A 17,095-nucleotide genomic window follows, 5' to 3' on the forward strand; every position below is an offset into this window, starting at 1 on the left:
ATCCTTTTCTATGTATAGGGAGGTTTATGAAAAGGAATGATCCCAGTGGGGTAGATTTGAACAGGAAATGCACCATACAGCTGGTTGAGCAGCCCTTGCATACTGGATTCACAGGCAGATGATCAAAAGCTCCGCGCTGTTCCAAACAGCGCTCTAAAATAGCGCTGGAACAGCGCGGGGTGCTATCAGAGATAATGCATGCAAATTTAAGCAGCACAATTATCTCTAATTATGGGGTAGAAGTGCGGGAGAATTGTGCCTGAGCATGCACTCAGCATAATCCTCCCACACTTGTTTGACAGCTCGGGGCTGGAGACCAATGAAAAGAGAAGGACGCCCATCTTTAAATCGGAAGATGTATGTCCTCAATTGCCCTGTTGCAGGGACGGCCAAATTTCAAGGGGGTGTCAGAGGTATAGCGACGGGGCAGTTGAGGACGTCCAAAATTTGGATGTTTCTGCAATGGGCAGTTAAGGACGTCCAAAATTGGATGTTTCTATGAGAAAGACGTCTTTCTCATAGAAACATCAAATTTTGGACGTCTTAACTGCCCATTGCAGAAACGTCCAAAATTTGGATCCTCAACTGCCCCTCACAGAAATGTCCAAAACTTTTGGACATTCTCAACTGCCCTCGCTGGCAGGTTTGCTGTAGGGGGGAATGGGGGCCTGCCAGCATGCAAATGCATGCTGGACAGGGCTCACCATTCCTCCCCAAAGATCTGCAAACCCTAACGCCAGCTTGGAGCTGGCGTAGGGTTTGTCGTGGCCAGCGACCCAATCTTTGGCGCGCTGGACGCTGATCATTGGGGATGAATGCGTTAAGCGCTGATTAGCATGCATTTGCATGCTACTTGCGCTAAGAGCCCTCGAGCGCATTGTTTCACGCGCTCGAGGGCTCTGATCATGGGGAGGTAGCCTACGCCGGCGCTTATGGCGCTAACAGCCTCTAGCACCAGCGTTTGCTTTTGATCATCTGTCTGTCAGTGTAGAAAGAGCAGTGTGACAGAAACAAGGGAATGCTCCTGCCCAATGTGAGAATTACATGCACAGTCAGATGGTTTACTTCTCAAAATCAGTCCCACCAGCTGCACATCTCCTTAGGGGGAAGGACATACAAACTCTATAGGCAGGAGGAAAGTGGAAAAGTAAAACAATTTCCCAAACTCTATAGGCAGGAGGAATGTGGAAAAGTAAAATAATTTCCCAAACTCTATAGGCAGGAGGAATGTGGAAAAGTAAAATAATTTCCCAAACTCTATAGGCAGGAGAAATGTGGAAAAGTAAAATAATTTCCATCATTAATGTCCCTCAGTTCAACAGGCACTGGCACTGGATATCTGGGTTTATGCAACCGCCTATCTCTTAGGTGGTTAAGTGCGATATTCAGCATCCAATAGACTCTAACTACATCTTACCTTTCATATTTACTACTGATTGTTATTTATATCCTACTTCAATACCCTTATTTTTCTTATTCTGCTAAATTTGAAAAATTGTACTTCTTGCATTGTAACTTACTATAATATTTTTTGTAAGCCACTTTGAGCCTGCTATCAGTGGGAAAAGGTGGGATACAAATGTGATAAATAATAATAAATAAATAAGTGACACCGCATAAAGATAGGACTGACTTTTATGTGGTGCGATTTAACTGCTGAATATCAGCATTTAACCGCATAAGTGCCAGCTCCACCCCTGGACCACCCACAAAACAGCAATCCTTGCGTTTAGTGGTCTGAGCTGTTTTTCAGCAGCGCTAACGGGTGAAAATATTAGGGGGTTTCTGGGTCCCCTAAATTTAGGCTTAAGTGGGGAAGGCTGTTAGTAACCCCATCTGACTCCAATCATTGGACCCACTACCTAAACTGAATAACCACGGATCAATCATGGAGCAGACAACTTCGTCAGGTTAAGTGCCAATGAATATCAGCGGATAGCCCCAAACAAGTGACTTAACCGGCCAGGAGTCGTTTCTGCCTGGTTAAATCACTTTGAATATCGACCTCAAAATAAATACAATAAATGTTACCAGTACGTACGCCTGTTTGGCGCTCTTTACCCCTCCACCAATCACGGCACAGCAGCTACCTGCTTGCAAATGCTAAACATAAGCAGTTCTATGTATCTGGCCATGAGCAGCACTTACGAACTCTCTTTCTCGCTGGTGTTTCTCCTCTGCTTCCTTCATGAGCTGCGTAGTTTGCTGAAGTTTGGCGTCAACCAGCTGCTGCTGCAGCTCCTTGTGTTTGAACGCCTTATCGATGTGCTGAGAGCAGAGAGAAAGCTATCGTCAGCACGTCAGAAGTGGAGCACATTTAAACACATCATACTAAAGCTATCTGACTAGAATCAACCCGAACCTCTACGATTAGTTATGTCGGCCTAAAGCTTTGGAACGTATCACCTTCTCTCTTTCGCTCAGAACCTTCCTACCGTGCATTTAAATCTGCCTTAAAAGACTCACCTTTTCACCCTTGTTTACTCTACCCCTGCTGAACTCTGTCATCCCCCTTGTAGCTTTTAATTTGTAACACCGCTTTGAAGCCATTTCCATGGCATATGGTGGTATATCAAGCCTTTTGTCAATAAATAAATAAACTTTGTGAAGATGTGCACAATGCAGGATAAAGTTACAAAGGATATTTGAGAGGAGTCCCTTACACGTCCCCCTTCAACCCCAAAGCAGATAAGTAGAGCAAAAAACAGAAAAAGACAAAAAAAAAAAAAAAAAACAACAAAAAACCATGATTGGCTGCATCTTGGAGAAAGGTGAAAGTAAGAGCTCTAGCTTTTTCACTTATGGCCCAAGAAAGAGACTGGAGGAAACCTGAAGGCTTGTCTGTTCCCCCTGCATTAAAATAGCTCAGTTTTGGGAAAGAATGGTTGTTAATATGGGGAGCTTTATAAGTGCAGTCCCGCTGGAAATTAAACTCATGCGTGCACCAGTTGCGTAGCCAGTATGGGGCCACGGGGGCCTGGGCCCCCGTAGATTTGCCCCTAGACCCCCCTGCCGACGACCCTCTCGACCCTCCTCCCGCCGCCAACCCGTCGCCTACCTTTGCTGACGGGGGACCCCAACCTGCCAGCCGAGCCCCTCTTCATCCCAATCCCGCGCAAGGCTTCGTTCTAGTCTGACGTCCTGCACGTACACACTCACAGAAACAGAATGAAGCCTTGCAGGACTTCAGACTAGAATGAACCCTTGCGTGGGATTGGGAAGAAGAGGACCTTGGCTCGGCTAGCGGAGGTTGGGGTCCCCCGCCAGCAAAGGTAGGCGATGGCAGGTTGGTGGCGGGAGGGGGGGGGTCGAGAGCATCGATGGCGGGGGTGGGGGGTGGGGGTGGTCAAAGTTGGTGGCGGGGGGGGGGGGGGGGGGGGGCCGCGGCGCCGGGTGGAGGGGCTAAAATGTGCCCCCTCACCTCGGCCTCTGGACCCCCCCTCCCGCCGAAGTCTGGCTACGCCCCTGGCGTGCACTCCAGCTAGTGTGGTTTTTATATGCACAGATATGTGGGCATGGAAGGGGTGTTCTGGAACTAGGGACCACTATGGGTCCACTCGGCACCTATGTGTCTAGTGAAGGGGGTTCTCAACCCAGTTCTCAGGACACAGCTAGCAGGTCAGGTTTTCAGGATACCCACAATGAATATGCATGAGATAGATTTGCATACAATGGAGGTAGTGTGTGGAAATTGCTCTCATCCAGTATTCACTGCAGATATCATGAAAACCTGACTGGCTTGGTGTGTCCCGGGGACTGGGTTGAGAACCCCTGTTCTAGTGAATACATTTGGGCTGGATTGCCAAAACCAGGTACAATGTGGAGCACACAGTATCTGTGCCTTTATGTATAAAGTGCGTATTTTCATCGGCAACACACCATACATGCAGTACCACTGAAAATATGCATAATCTACTTGTACATACCTAGGCTGTTTCAGTGGATGTCACTGGACGACCTGTTTGAAAACTGATCTGAGAGAGTCTTCAATTGCAAAACTGACCATTCTGAATATTTACCCCATTTGGTGAGGCTACTGGCTGTGCGGTTGCCTTTTCTTTATCAGATTGACAATGGAGTACATCAAATTTTGACTACAGAATGATGCTGGGACAAAGTTTGTCTCCATCACCGTCCCTGCCCTGTCCCCACAAGCTCGGTCTGATCCCATTGCACAAACCTCGAACAGTTATGATTTTATATTAAAATTATTTAAGTATAAAAAGAAACAATATTCTGTGCATCTATCGTTTCATAAATCACAAACAATACAGAACAAGGAGTGGCCTAGTGGTTAGAGTGGTGGACTTTGGTCCTGGGGAACTGAGGAACTGAGTTCGATTCCCACTTCAGGCACAGGCAGCTCCTTGTGACTCTGGGCAAGTCACTTAACCCTCCATTGCCCCATGTAAGCCGCATTGAGCCTGCCATGAATGGGAAAGCGCGGGGTATAAATGTAACAAAATAAAATATCCCCTCACTATCAGGAAAACTGAACAAGCCAAATTACTACAGAATGCTACATAGAAAATTTATGCTAACAGAATACCTCCGTCACACACACACAGAGCGCAAATGCAAAACACATAATAGCTGACCAAAAATAATAAACATATATTAAACCAAAACCCCAAGAAGCCACACCCTTTAGATTGTAAGCTCTCTTGAGCAGGGACCGTCCTTCCCCATGTTTAAACTTGTACAGCGCTGCGTAACCCTGGCAGCGCTATAGAAATGCTAAGTAGTAGTAGTAGTAGTAGTTATACTGTGCAAAATATAAAGATCACACGTGCCAGGGATGGTGTTAGGGGAGTGCAATTAGGACAACTGCCCGCTCAAAGCTGAAGAAGGCATGGCCTGGTACTGGGCTTTGGGGTGCCCCCCCAAATTTCTGCCCTGGGACCTAGCCACATCTAACACCTGCGCTGGCAGGATACACATTTCAAATCAGACATATTCTAATCGCAAAATAGAAAATACATTTTATTTCTACCTTTTGGTCATTTTATTTTTCAAATCATGTTGGTCCCAGGCTCTGGTTTTTGTTTTCCTCTATCTTCACAACTCACTTGCCAGGGTCTCCTGCCCATTTGACATTTCTTCTTTCTCCATGCTCACCATCCATCTCTGTGTCTTTCCCCATGTTCAGTATCTCCCTTCTCTGTGTCCCCTATACTTCCCTGTGTCCATCTCCCCATATTTATCACCACTCTGTCCCTAAACCCTCCCTCTGTATTCAGCATCACTCCTCTGTGTCCCTAGCCACCCCCCCCCCCCCAAGTCCAGCATCTTCTGTGTTCCTATTCTTCCCCATGTCTAGCATCATCCCTCTATGTCCATATACCCCCTCCCATGTCTGGCACTGCCTCTCCACTGTGTCCATATACCATCCGAATGACACCTCACCTTTGTGTCCCTGTCCCTATGCTCCCCTCCATGCCCATCATCTCCCCTCTGTTTCTGTATACCTCCCCGTGTCCAGTTTCTCCCCTCTCTTCCTTCCCCATACCAATGTGTCTCTCTCCCTCCCTCCGCTGTGTGTTCAGTATTTCACTCCCTCTACCTTCACCCCCTTAGTCTGATCTCTCTCCCTCCCTTCTCTCCCCTCCCCCCTGCACATCCAGTACCTCTCTTCCTTCCATTCATCCAGCCCCCCCCCCCCCCCCCACAATGGGACTCCAGCATCTCCCTCCAGCCCCCCCATGGAACTCCAGAACCTCTCCCCCTATCCACCAGCTCCAGCACATCTGTCCCTTCCCTTCAGCACTGCCTATGCCCCCCCTTTCTCCCTCCAGCCCTCCGTCCCTTCCTTCTAGCGCTGCCTCTGTCCCCTCCAGCTCCCCGTCCCTCCAGCCATGCAACCCCTCCCCCCGTGAAAAAGATCCCCCACAAGCCTGTTCCGGGGCCTTCTCTCCTCTGCTGACTCTCGCCTTCTGATGTAACTTCCTGTTTCGTTACATCAGAAGGCAGGAGCCAGCAGAGAAGGGAAGGCCCTGGAGCAGGGAGCAAGCCTTTGGGGGATCTTCTTCGTGGCTCCAAGGTAGAGAGACGTGACAGGGAGGGGATGGAGGAAGTAAGGAGAAGAGATGCTGGACCCATGCTAATTGTAGGGTTTTTTTTTTTTTAACCATGGGAGCAAGGCTTTTTATCTCTCCTGTGGGGTGGTATAAAGTTTTGCTCCCACACTCACAGTAAATGCGTTTTTGTTTTTTATTTTTTTAATCACAGATTTACCATGGATTACCGCAGGTCCCCATCTCTGTGTCATTCTCTAATTTTGACATCTGGTAAAATATTTTAATTATTACACTAATGATATGGTGTTTGTATCTTTGGGTTTGTGCATTTTGAATATGTAATGATTTTATACTAGCTATTTTTGGACAATGTATTGACCTTTTAAAGATGGTTTCACTTTGTTGTACGCTGTCTAGAACTTGATGGTTAAGTTGATTATAAATGTCAAAATCAAGTTAAATTAAATTTATATGGGGTGGTATCCAAGGATCCCGTGCAAAATCTTTATGTACTTTTTCCATTTCTACCATCTTTCTTTCTTTTTTTTTTTTTAACCTATAGTGTCTTTTGCAGTGAGTATTTACCTCTTCTCGAAGCGTATACTGCTCAATGAGCTTTTTCAATTTGTCCCCCAGTTCCATGTTTTCTTGCCGCAGTTTAGCATTGTACACATCGTGCTGCTCCATCTGGGCTTGGATTTCATTCAGTGTCATTTGGAAATGTGTGCTCGCCTCCTTACGTCTTTCCTCATCATCACGCGCTTGCTGGAGATTTTCCTCCTTCAGGGCCAAAATACTTTTTATTATTGGCAGAATCTCAGCTCTTGCTGGAAATGTGGAGCGACACTTGTGCATATCAGGTAACCAACAGTGCAATTATGTTTAATTTGAAAATCAAGATTACCAGATTCAAAAAGGGACAGAAAAGCTTTCATGCATAGCCCTCCTCTCCCCCCCACATACTAGGCTTACCAATACATAACACTGGTTTCAGCTTTCACCCCTCCCTCCCAGCACTCTAACTTATCAATCTGAAGGTCTGCCATCAGCCAGAAGAGTACTGGAGCCAGGGATGGGGTAATTTATATTGGGTTTAGCACCCCAAATCATTTTGAAAAGTTGGCTCTTATGAGGGGAGGGACTCAAAATCTTCAGATTACTCCCCTTGTGGCTCTCTCTCTCTTTAAAAATCTGAGTCCTGTTTTCTTAATGCTCAACTGGACACCGCTTCGCCAATTGGCCTAGGAGCTAGCCACACCAGATCAGACCAAGTGCACAGTCAGCCCATCGTCATCTGCTGGAGACAGAGAAACACTGATGAGCTTGAACTTCATAGTGCCTTTTATTGGGCAGAATTTGAGATGCAGACCAATCGCTTGCAATTTTCTGATAGACATAATATATTAGTTCTGAACTGGTCTGGTGGGGATGATAAGAAATGCTTTTTAGTTCACATTTCCACATTGCTCCCCATCCAATCACCACACAGAAGACTAAAGATGGTGCACAGTGTCTTTGTAAAAGAATACTTTTACTACCTGCTAAGGATTTTGCATCTGGTTCAGGTGTGTCCAGTTTTCAAAAATTCAGCTGTGCGAGCCTGGTTTAACTAAACCAGATTCCACAAACCAGACAGGGTTAGGCCAAGTGGACTCTCAGAAGCCATAACAATTCAGGGTTTTAGGCTACACAAGATATGCAAATGTAAGCACATTTTTACAGCAGGTAAACCATCATCCTGAAAACTAGAGTTGCTTCAAAACTCCTTAGGACTGGCACTGCCTATGAGTGAACAAGAGTTTTGAGGTTATTCTCTGCTGCACAGGACATAGTTGTCAAGCTTCTCCCACAGCACTGCTCATTCATTTATATCTTTATTAGTAAGTTGAATTTTAAGTGTCTTTTTGGAAACTTAAAAGTTCCAGGTACTGTACTGACCTTTAGCGTCTTGTTGTGACGTTGGAGCTCCCGGCAGAGTGATTCCAGTTTGCTACGGGCCAGGATGGCCTTGCTGTGTTCACTCTGCAGATGCACCTTCTCTTTCATTACCTGGGCTTGCTTCTTCTGCATCGCTTTCATCTGCTTCTGCACATTCCTGCTCTCCTCCAGCTGAAGGCAAAGAGGAAAGAAAGTAATGAGACATGACTGGAAACCGCCTGCGGGAATCTTCACTAACTGTTGACTGGGATGTCTGAAGGAAGGGCCTATAGTTCTGAGAAAAAAAGTTTGTGAAGCCCCTAGTAGGATCTGTATTACAGCATACTTTGCACTCAAGCATGATTACATAAGAACGCAAGAATAGTCATAATGGACCATGTAGCCCAGTATCCTGCTTCCAACAGTGGCCAATTCAGGTCACAAGTACCCGGCAGCAATCCCAATTAGTAGCAACATTCCAGAATCACAAAGAGTAGCAAGATTCTAGAATGCCAGATAGTAGCAACATTCCATGCTACCAATCCCAGGGCAAGCAGTGGAGGAGTGGCCTAGTGGTTAGGGTGGTGGACTTTGGTCCTGGGGAACTGAGTTCAATTCCCACTTCAGGCACAGGCAGCTCCTTGTGACTCTGGGCAAGTCACTTAACCCTCCATTGCCCCATGTAAGCCGCATTGAGCCTGCCATGAGTGGGAACGTGCAGGGTACAAATGTAACAAAAATAAATAAATACAAATCTCAACAACAGACTATGGACTTTCCCTCCAGGTACTTGTCCAAACCATTGTTAAACCCAGCTACACTAACTGCTCTTACCACATCCTCTGGCAACAAGTTCCAAAGCTTAACTATGCTTTGAGTGAAAAAAATATTTCCTCCTATTTGTTTTAAAAGTGTTTCCATGTCCCCTGGTCTTTATACTTTTTGAAAGAGTGAAAAATCGATTCACTTCTACACCACTCAGGATTTTATAGACCTCAATCATATTCTCCCTCAGCCACCTCTTTTTCAAGCTGAGGAAGAGCCCTAACCTCTTTAGCCTTTCCTCATACGGAAAACCCTGATAAGAGAGAACAATAACCCCAATGAGTAAGTAACTCAGACTAAAAGGACATATTTTGATTATTTATTTAAAAAAACAACAAAAAAAGAATTCAGTGATGGTCCAAACTCTAGTATGGAGCAGACGGAGAACAACCTATATCACACAGGAAAGCTTTACCCAACACAGTATATAGTCAGACAAGAATGGAATTTAAAAAAAAGTTTAACATAGAAAAATGTAGGTAGATAAAGACCATATTCGCCTATCCAGTCTGCCCAACCATGCCATATACTCTCCCTATCGCTCCCTTACAGATCCTATGTGTACTTGTCCCAAGCTCTCAAATTAGGATACTGTTTTCATCTCTGCCATTTCATGAATTCACCACCCTTTCCATGAATCAGTATTTTCTCAGGTTATTTCTGAGTCTATCCCCTTTCAAATTCATCCTATGCCCTCTCGTTCCAGAGCTTCCTTTAAGTTGAGACTCATCCCCTGTGCATTTATGCCGCTTAGGTATTTAAATGTATCTATCTTAACTCCCCACTCCTGCCTTTCTTCTAAAATATACCTATTGAGATCGTTAAGTCTGTCCCCATACGCTTTATGACAGAGACCACTGACCATTTTAGTAGCCGCCCTCTGGACTGACCCTATCCTGTTTATATCCTTTTGAAGGTACGGTATCCAGACTTGTACATATACATTTAGTTCCCGCTGGGATACTCCTTTCAATGTATGTGTGGTTTGACGCAGCACGTGCACTTTCATTTGCTAAGTCAGTGCACACACCTCTCTCATCAGGTAAAACGGATATATGCTTTATAATGGGATTGTATACTTTTATATGTAGAGGCTGGGCAAAGTGAGACATTCATTAAATACCCTGAAAAAAATACCACAAATATGATTTTCAACCATGACCTGCAGTCACCAATACACAAACTGTGGAAGATATATTTAAGTAATTCATAGATATGCTTCAGCACAGTTGGCTTCTGAAGTGTTTCCCCATATGTGTATGGATGTTGCTTTAAATCCTTGCTTATCTTAGCCTGTCACTTGGGATGTGCAAAGACCAAATTTTTGGTTCATTTGGCTTTATTCCCCACAATTTTTGAACCTTTTTTTCCACCCATTTGTTTTATGAACATTTTTAACGCCTGAAAATCGATTTTGTATGGATTCAAATTTTGAAGGCATGCTAAGAAATGCGCATCCCTAACAGAAGTATTCCCTGGACTGGTGGTGGCACAGGACCTGACGAATCTCATACAAAGGCAAACAACGTTTCAACTTTCTTCAAATCAGTCCCTTATTTTCTAATTCTTCCTACTTTTTTTACTCATCTATATGTTACAACTGTATACCCTTCACTATCAATTATAATGTTTAATTACGTATTGTGTTGACATTGCAAATAGTATATACCTTGCCATACTTTGTATTGTTTTTGAATATTTTTACTGCTGTAATTGTCTATTGCTCATGTTTGATCTATTCTTACTGTACACCGCCTTGAGTGAATTCCTTCAAAAAGGCAGTAAATAAATCCTAATAAACTTTACTTCATTCTAAGGGTGCAATTACTAGAATATTGGTATTTGGTTTTACTGCCAGACTTGAAGAGTAAAAAGACTAATTTTATAATGGATTGCCACTTGTACAAGGGGGTAATACATACAAAAATCATCTATATATACAGTGGGGGAAATAAGTATTTGATCCCTTGCTGATTTTGTAAGTTTGCCCACTGACAAAGACATGAGCAGCCCATAATTGAAGGGTAGGTTATTGGTAACAGTGAGAGATAGCACATCACAAATTAAATCCGGAAAATCACATTGTGGAAAGTATATGAATTTATTTGCATTCTGCAGAGGGAAATAAGTATTTGATCCCCCACCAACCAGTAAGAGATCTGGCCCCTACAGACCAGGTAGATGCTCCAAATTAACTCGTTACCTGCATGACAGGCAGCTGTCGGCAATGGTCACCTGTATGAAAGACACCTGTCCACAGACTCAGTGAATCAGTCAGACTCTAACCTCTACAAAATGGCCAAGAGCAAGGAGCTGTCTAAGGATGTCAGGGACAAGATCATACACCTGCACAAGGCTGGAATGGGCTACAAAACCATCAGTAAGACGCTGGGCAAGAAGGAGACAACTGTTGGTGCCATAGTAAGAAAATGGAAGAAGTACAAAATGACTGTCAATCGACAAAGATCTGGGGCTCCACGCAAAATCTCACCTCGTGGGGTATCCTTGATCATGAGGAAGGTTAGAAATCAGCCTACAACTACAAGGGGGGAACTTGTCAATGATCTCAAGGCAGCTGGGACCACTGTCACCACGAAAACCATTGGTAACACATTACGACATAACGGATTGCAATCCTGCAGTGCCCGCAAGGTCCCCCTGCTCCAGAAGGCACATGTGACGGCCCGTCTGAAGTTTGCCAGTGAACACCTGGATGATGCCGAGAGTGATTGGGAGAAGGTGCTGTGGTCAGATGAGACAAAAATTGAGCTCTTTGGCATGAACTCAACTCGCCGTGTTTGGAGGAAGAGAAATGCTGCCTATGACCCAAAGAACACCGTCCCCACTGTCAAGCATGGAGGTGGAAATGTTATGTTTTGGGGGTGTTTCTCTGCTAAGGGCACAGGACTACTTCACCGCATCAATGGGAGAATGGATGGGGCCATGTACCGTACAATTCTGAGTGACAACCTCCTTCCCTCCGCCAGGGCCTTAAAAATGGGTCGTGGCTGGGTCTTCCAGCACGACAATGACCCAAAACATACAGCCAAGGCAACAAAGGAGTGGCTCAGGAAGAAGCACATTAGGGTCATGGAGTGGCCTAGCCAGTCACCAGACCTTAATCCCATTGAAAACTTATGGAGGGAGCTGAAGCTGTGAGTTGCCAAGCGACAGCCCAGAACTCTTAATGATTTAGAGATGATCTGCAAAGAGGAGTGGACCAAAATTCCTCCTGACATGTGTGCAAACCTCATCATCAACTACAGAAGACGTCTGACCGCTGTGCTTGCCAACAAGGGTTTTGCCACCAAGTATTAGGTCTTGTTTGCCAGAGGGATTAAATACTTATTTCCCTCTGCAGAATGCAAATAAATTCATATACTTTCCACAATGTGATTTTCCGGATTTAATTTGTGATGTGCTATCTCTCACTGTTACCAATAACCTACCCTTCAATTATGGGCTGCTCATGTCTTTGTCAGTGGGCAAACTTACAAAATCAGCAAGGGATCAATACTTATTTCCCCCACTGTATAAAAGGCAACCCCAACGTTCTGAAGCCTCCACGGAAGTTGAGGCGCCCGAGATATCCAGTGTGCCCTGGAGTGTCTGCACCGCCCTCGCGTCAAAACGTCATGACGTCGAGGGCGGAGCTATTGACACTCGAGGGCCGAAATGGCCCACAGCGAACAAGGCAAGTAGCTTCGAGGGACGGAGGGAGGGGGCCCCTTGCTAGCGCCCGTTTCATTCCGCTCAGAAACGGGCATTTTTTCCTAGTCACTTATAAAACCGTACAGCACATTCATAAATGTACGTGTAGGGGCTGAAGTTACCTGCAGCCTTACTCAAAGCCTGGCTGTTTCAGCAGGCTTACAAATGTGTGCGATGTCCAGCGTAATGGGGTGCTAATACCTGACTGAGTCTGTGTCTCTGGTTGCGTATGTTTTATGTACCTGATTTCTTTTCTATGATCTATTGCAGTTCTTTTTCTTTTTTTAACCGTTTTTGTTTTGTCAACCGCTTTGTCCTGTCCGTCAGATACAGCGGCATATGAAGTGTGAAATCCTATATAATAATTCTCACCTCCAACGTTCTATGCGTCTGCCTGCCTGTGTCCGTAACCCTAGTTGACGTCACTAGACCCATTATGACGCGACCCGGAGGAACCCCCCCCCCCCACATCAGATCCATTCTCTCCCCCCCCCGACAAGTTCAAGACCCCAACTCCCTCCGATTTGCAGACCCCCCTTCCTCCGATTCCCAGACCCCCCCCCCAGTCCGTGACCCCTGGACCCCCCTGCCGCGACCCCCTTCTGGTTGCAAACCCTCCCCCACCGAAATCGCGTACCTGTGCCGGCGGGGAACCCCAACCCCCGCCAGCCGAAGTCCTCTTCTCGGCCGCGCGACATGGACGAATGATGTGATCAAGTTGGAATCTGTTTGTGTGCGTCTGACGTCAGAAGCACGAACACAAACTGATTCAAACTTGATCACATCATTCGTCCACGCCGCGCGTCCGAAAAGAGGACTTCGGCTGGCGGGGGTTGGGGTCCCCCGCCAGCACAGGTATGCAACAGCGGCAGGGGAGGGTTGGCGGCGGGAAGGGGGGGCTCGAGAGGGTTGCGGCAGGGGGGTCTGGAAATCGGAGGGAGGGGGGTTTGCAAATCAGATGGAGGAAGGCAAGGAGGTGGGGTCTGGAACTCGGAGAGAGGGAGGGAGGTGGGGTCTGGAACTCGGAGAGAGGCAGGGATGGGGGGTCTGGAATTCGAAGGAGGGAACGAGAGGGGAGGAGGAGGGGAATGCACCACCTGTACAAAAACTAAAAAAAAAAAAAAAAAGGGGGGACGACCCTGGAACTCTGAGGAATGGAGGGGGGGGGACGACACTGGAACACGGAGGATGGGGGGACACTGGAACTGGGTGGGAGGGAGGGGCCCCAGGCACACACACACTCTCTCACAGACACACTGTCACACACACACACTCGCAGAGTCACTCTCACACACACTCTCTCAAACATACACACTCCGAGGAAAACCTTGCTAGCGCCTGTTTCATTTGTGTCAGAAACGGGCCTTTTCTACTAGTAAATAAATATTTCACAACACGCTTCCTCTCCTCCTTTCAGCACCTCTGACTTCAAGAGAAACCCATGCATTTGACAGCTCCCCGATTACTTCAACTGTTTGATGTACAAGTTCTGATCAGAAACACTAAGACCTTGATCTGGTTCTTTAGCGCGTTTCCAAATAATAAATTGCCTTCTGGATCTCAAAGCCTGATTTATTCCTTAAATTACCACTTCATTGCAGAGATGGAAAACCAGCATAGAACACATACAAACGCACCAGAGCCGTTTCCTGTGACGTGAAAACAGTTTCCTTGCTCGCAACTCTAAACCATTCACTGACGCAATGCGACTGTTTGCAAGGTATGTGGCATCCATGCCTTACATTGTTAACCATGTCAGCACCCAGACAGCAAAGGAGCACAGAAAGATGAAGCTGCTAGGCACCTCCAGAAGCCATCAGTCCAAATCCCAGGCAAGGCCTGCTATACCCATATTACACCCAATATATTTTTCTACCTTGCTCTTAAAAATCTTCAGCAATCCTCCCCCTCTCCCTAAGTAACCTGTTCCGTTGCTCAACTGATCTCATGATAAGTTTCTTCCTGGAAACTAGCTTGACTCTCCCTTGAGGCTATTGGGCTAAGTAAAAGATTCAGTTGGAGGTTGTTTATGCTATGGACTTGCATCAGAAGAGCGGTTTCATTCCTTTTCTTACAAGGAGGTTGTTCAACCGGCATACATTAAAATTACGGCCCAGATGCATGAAAGACATTGGAAATTCCCGTTCCCTACCGATTCCATAGCGAATCGGTAGGGAACGGGAATGCATCAACGATAGGGAATGCAAATGAGCTACTCGTTGTAGCTCACTTGCATTCTCTATTCCTTCGGTACCTGAGTCGGAGAATCGGGACATCCCTTTTGATTAGGCTCCTCTTCCTGGTCTCTTCAGCCAATCAAAGCGGGCTTAGCTGGCTGTTGTCAGCGAAACGTGCTCTGATTGGCTGAAGAGACCAGGAAGAGGAGCCTAATCTAAAGGGACGTCCCGATTCTCCGGCAACCAGGAAAATAGAAAAATTTCGCTGTGGAGGGGTAAGTGGCGCGGCAAAGACTCTCAAGAAGGGGGGGAAAAAACACGAGCGCCGGCAGAACAAAAAACTGCAAAAAAAAAAGAAAAAAAAAAAAAGACGTCTCTCAGAAGCGCAGGGAGAGTACGTCCTTAAAGGACGCCCCTCACCTGCGCTCCCTGCTTTTTTTTTTTTTCTTTTTTACCTTTTTTGGGGGCCCTTTTCCTTTCCGATTCCCTCACAGGAGCCCTAACAAGAGGTCAGACATCTCGTTAGGGCTCCTACGGTAAGGGAATCGGAAAAACGGTAGTGCATCTGATTATAATGGGCTGCAACGGTACTGCAGCTCATTATAATAGCTTTTCAAACATTTGCATTCCGTTTTCGTTGCCTGCTACCGTGGCAGGGAAAATGCCCTTAGTGCATGCCCGGGGTGAACTACTTGCGTTTTAAACTGGCTGGAACCAGTTTAAAACGCAAGTTGTGGGCTCGTTAGGTTTTGTACATCTGGGCCTACATCTTCAATGCTTTGAAAATGTAGACGTGATCTGTGTTAGCAAGTTAGGCTTCTTTACTAGACACATACGAGATCCGCGTATTTCTTGCAGAGTGCTGCCAACTTTTCTTCTGGAGTACAAAGAGTGTTCAGCGCCTGCATCAACACCAGCACTTCTTTTCCTGAAACACAATTTAAAATTTCAGCATTTATATTCCACTTAACCAAAATAGTTCAAGGCAGATTACAAAAAAAGAAATAATACAGGTATCAACATCGATGCACATACCCGGTAACTAGTTCATATTCTCCAACTGTCACAGAAACAGTTCATAAGCTTGGGTTTTGTTTCATTTTTTTTTTATATCACAAATGGTCTCAACTGCACAGTGGTGAGGAAAGAGCTCCTGAATCTCTGTGGCTGGAACAGCACTGAACTCATTCTACAAAGGTCTTCCTGTAAACATGCTTCAACCAGTGGTGTGCTGGTACATTTTTAACAACGGGCTCTCTCTCTGTGCATAGACATCCCTGCAATTTGGGGGGGGGGGGGAAGGGGTGGACTAGGGGGACAAGCATTCCCCCCACCCCTCAATGCGGGCCTGCTAAGCATACTTTTGCTGGCTGGGATGCCGAGCCCTGCCAACCATAAAAATGGACTGCCACTGCTCCCCACTGCTTCTGGTTCTGAGCAGGGGAGTTTTTTTGGATCCACTTGTCCGCTTGCCTTTTGTTTTTCTTGTGGAGAGTTCACCTTCTGTAGGTGTTGGCTTCTGAGCAGCATGCCAGGACTTCTCATGCATCCCCGCCAGCAAATTAAACAGGGCGTTCACAGGAGGGGGCCCGAGCCCAAATTTTGGGAGCCAGTTGTTAAAGTAGCCACGAAGGGGCCTACTTTAACAACCTGCTCCCAAAATTCTTAAAATGTAAATTGCTCTTGCAAGTTGGTGTGAGCCAGCTCCAGCACACTACCCTTCCCAGGAGAATCTCTCTTAAATGGTGAAAACTGTGGCTCAAACTACAGAATGACATGGGGACAAAGTTTATCCCAACAGGTTCTGTCCCTGACCCCGTGGGCTCTGTCCTCACCTGAAGAAAACTTGAACACCTATGAATTTATATTTAAATCTTTTTAGTAAAGTATGAAAAGGAACAATATGCTGTGCAACTGTTGTGTATAAATTACGAATAGAAAACAATAACAACAAGCAGCTATAATAATCCCCCACCCCCCCATCACCACTCTCTACCCTTCCCTTCCAAACCCAACAATAGCTGGTTTCTACTATCCCAAGGAATCCTAATCCACCCTGTTAAAACGTCCAGGGGTACAAAATACAACCCATTCTGTATGCCCTAGAGGGGAAAAATATATGCCCTATGAAGAACTGTTATGATTTTTTAATCTGTGGATGAATAAGAAGTCATCAACAATCTCAGGATTCAATCTAGCTCTCCTGTCTTCCAAAATCCTTCCTTCGACAGAAGATGTCTTCTTAGAAGATGTGCTGGTAGCAGGATGTACAGCATCCCCCATGCAAATTTTGCTACTTGTGGTCAGCATGCTTGCTTGTTTTTCCAAAAAAATCAAAATATCGTTGTAGGCATCACTCAAACAAAAATAAGTCCAGTTCATTAACAGGCTTGAAAGTAGAAAATGACATGGGACAAACTTTGTCTACTTTCAAGCCTGTTAATGAAC

The 17,095-nt window shown here is 45.8% G+C and overlaps 1 protein-coding gene across 1 annotated transcript in view; it reads right to left on the minus strand.

The window, feature by feature from the left end:
- The window catches only part of TXLNG (taxilin gamma), a 62,120-nt gene that overhangs the window by 10,979 nt on the left and 34,046 nt on the right, over nucleotides 1-17,095 (minus strand). Inside the window, exons 3-6 of the mRNA XM_030199697.1 lie at nucleotides 15,484-15,575; nucleotides 7,956-8,126; nucleotides 6,603-6,797; nucleotides 2,149-2,268 (exon numbers count right to left, since the gene is read on the minus strand). Coding sequence (XP_030055557.1) covers nucleotides 2,149-2,268; nucleotides 6,603-6,797; nucleotides 7,956-8,126; nucleotides 15,484-15,575 — 578 coding nt within the window. The remainder of the gene's footprint in view (nucleotides 1-2,148; nucleotides 2,269-6,602; nucleotides 6,798-7,955; nucleotides 8,127-15,483; nucleotides 15,576-17,095) is intronic.

This window comes from Microcaecilia unicolor, chromosome 4, assembly GCF_901765095.1.
Source record: "Microcaecilia unicolor chromosome 4, aMicUni1.1, whole genome shotgun sequence".
NCBI classification, from domain to species: domain Eukaryota; kingdom Metazoa; phylum Chordata; class Amphibia; order Gymnophiona; family Siphonopidae; genus Microcaecilia; species Microcaecilia unicolor.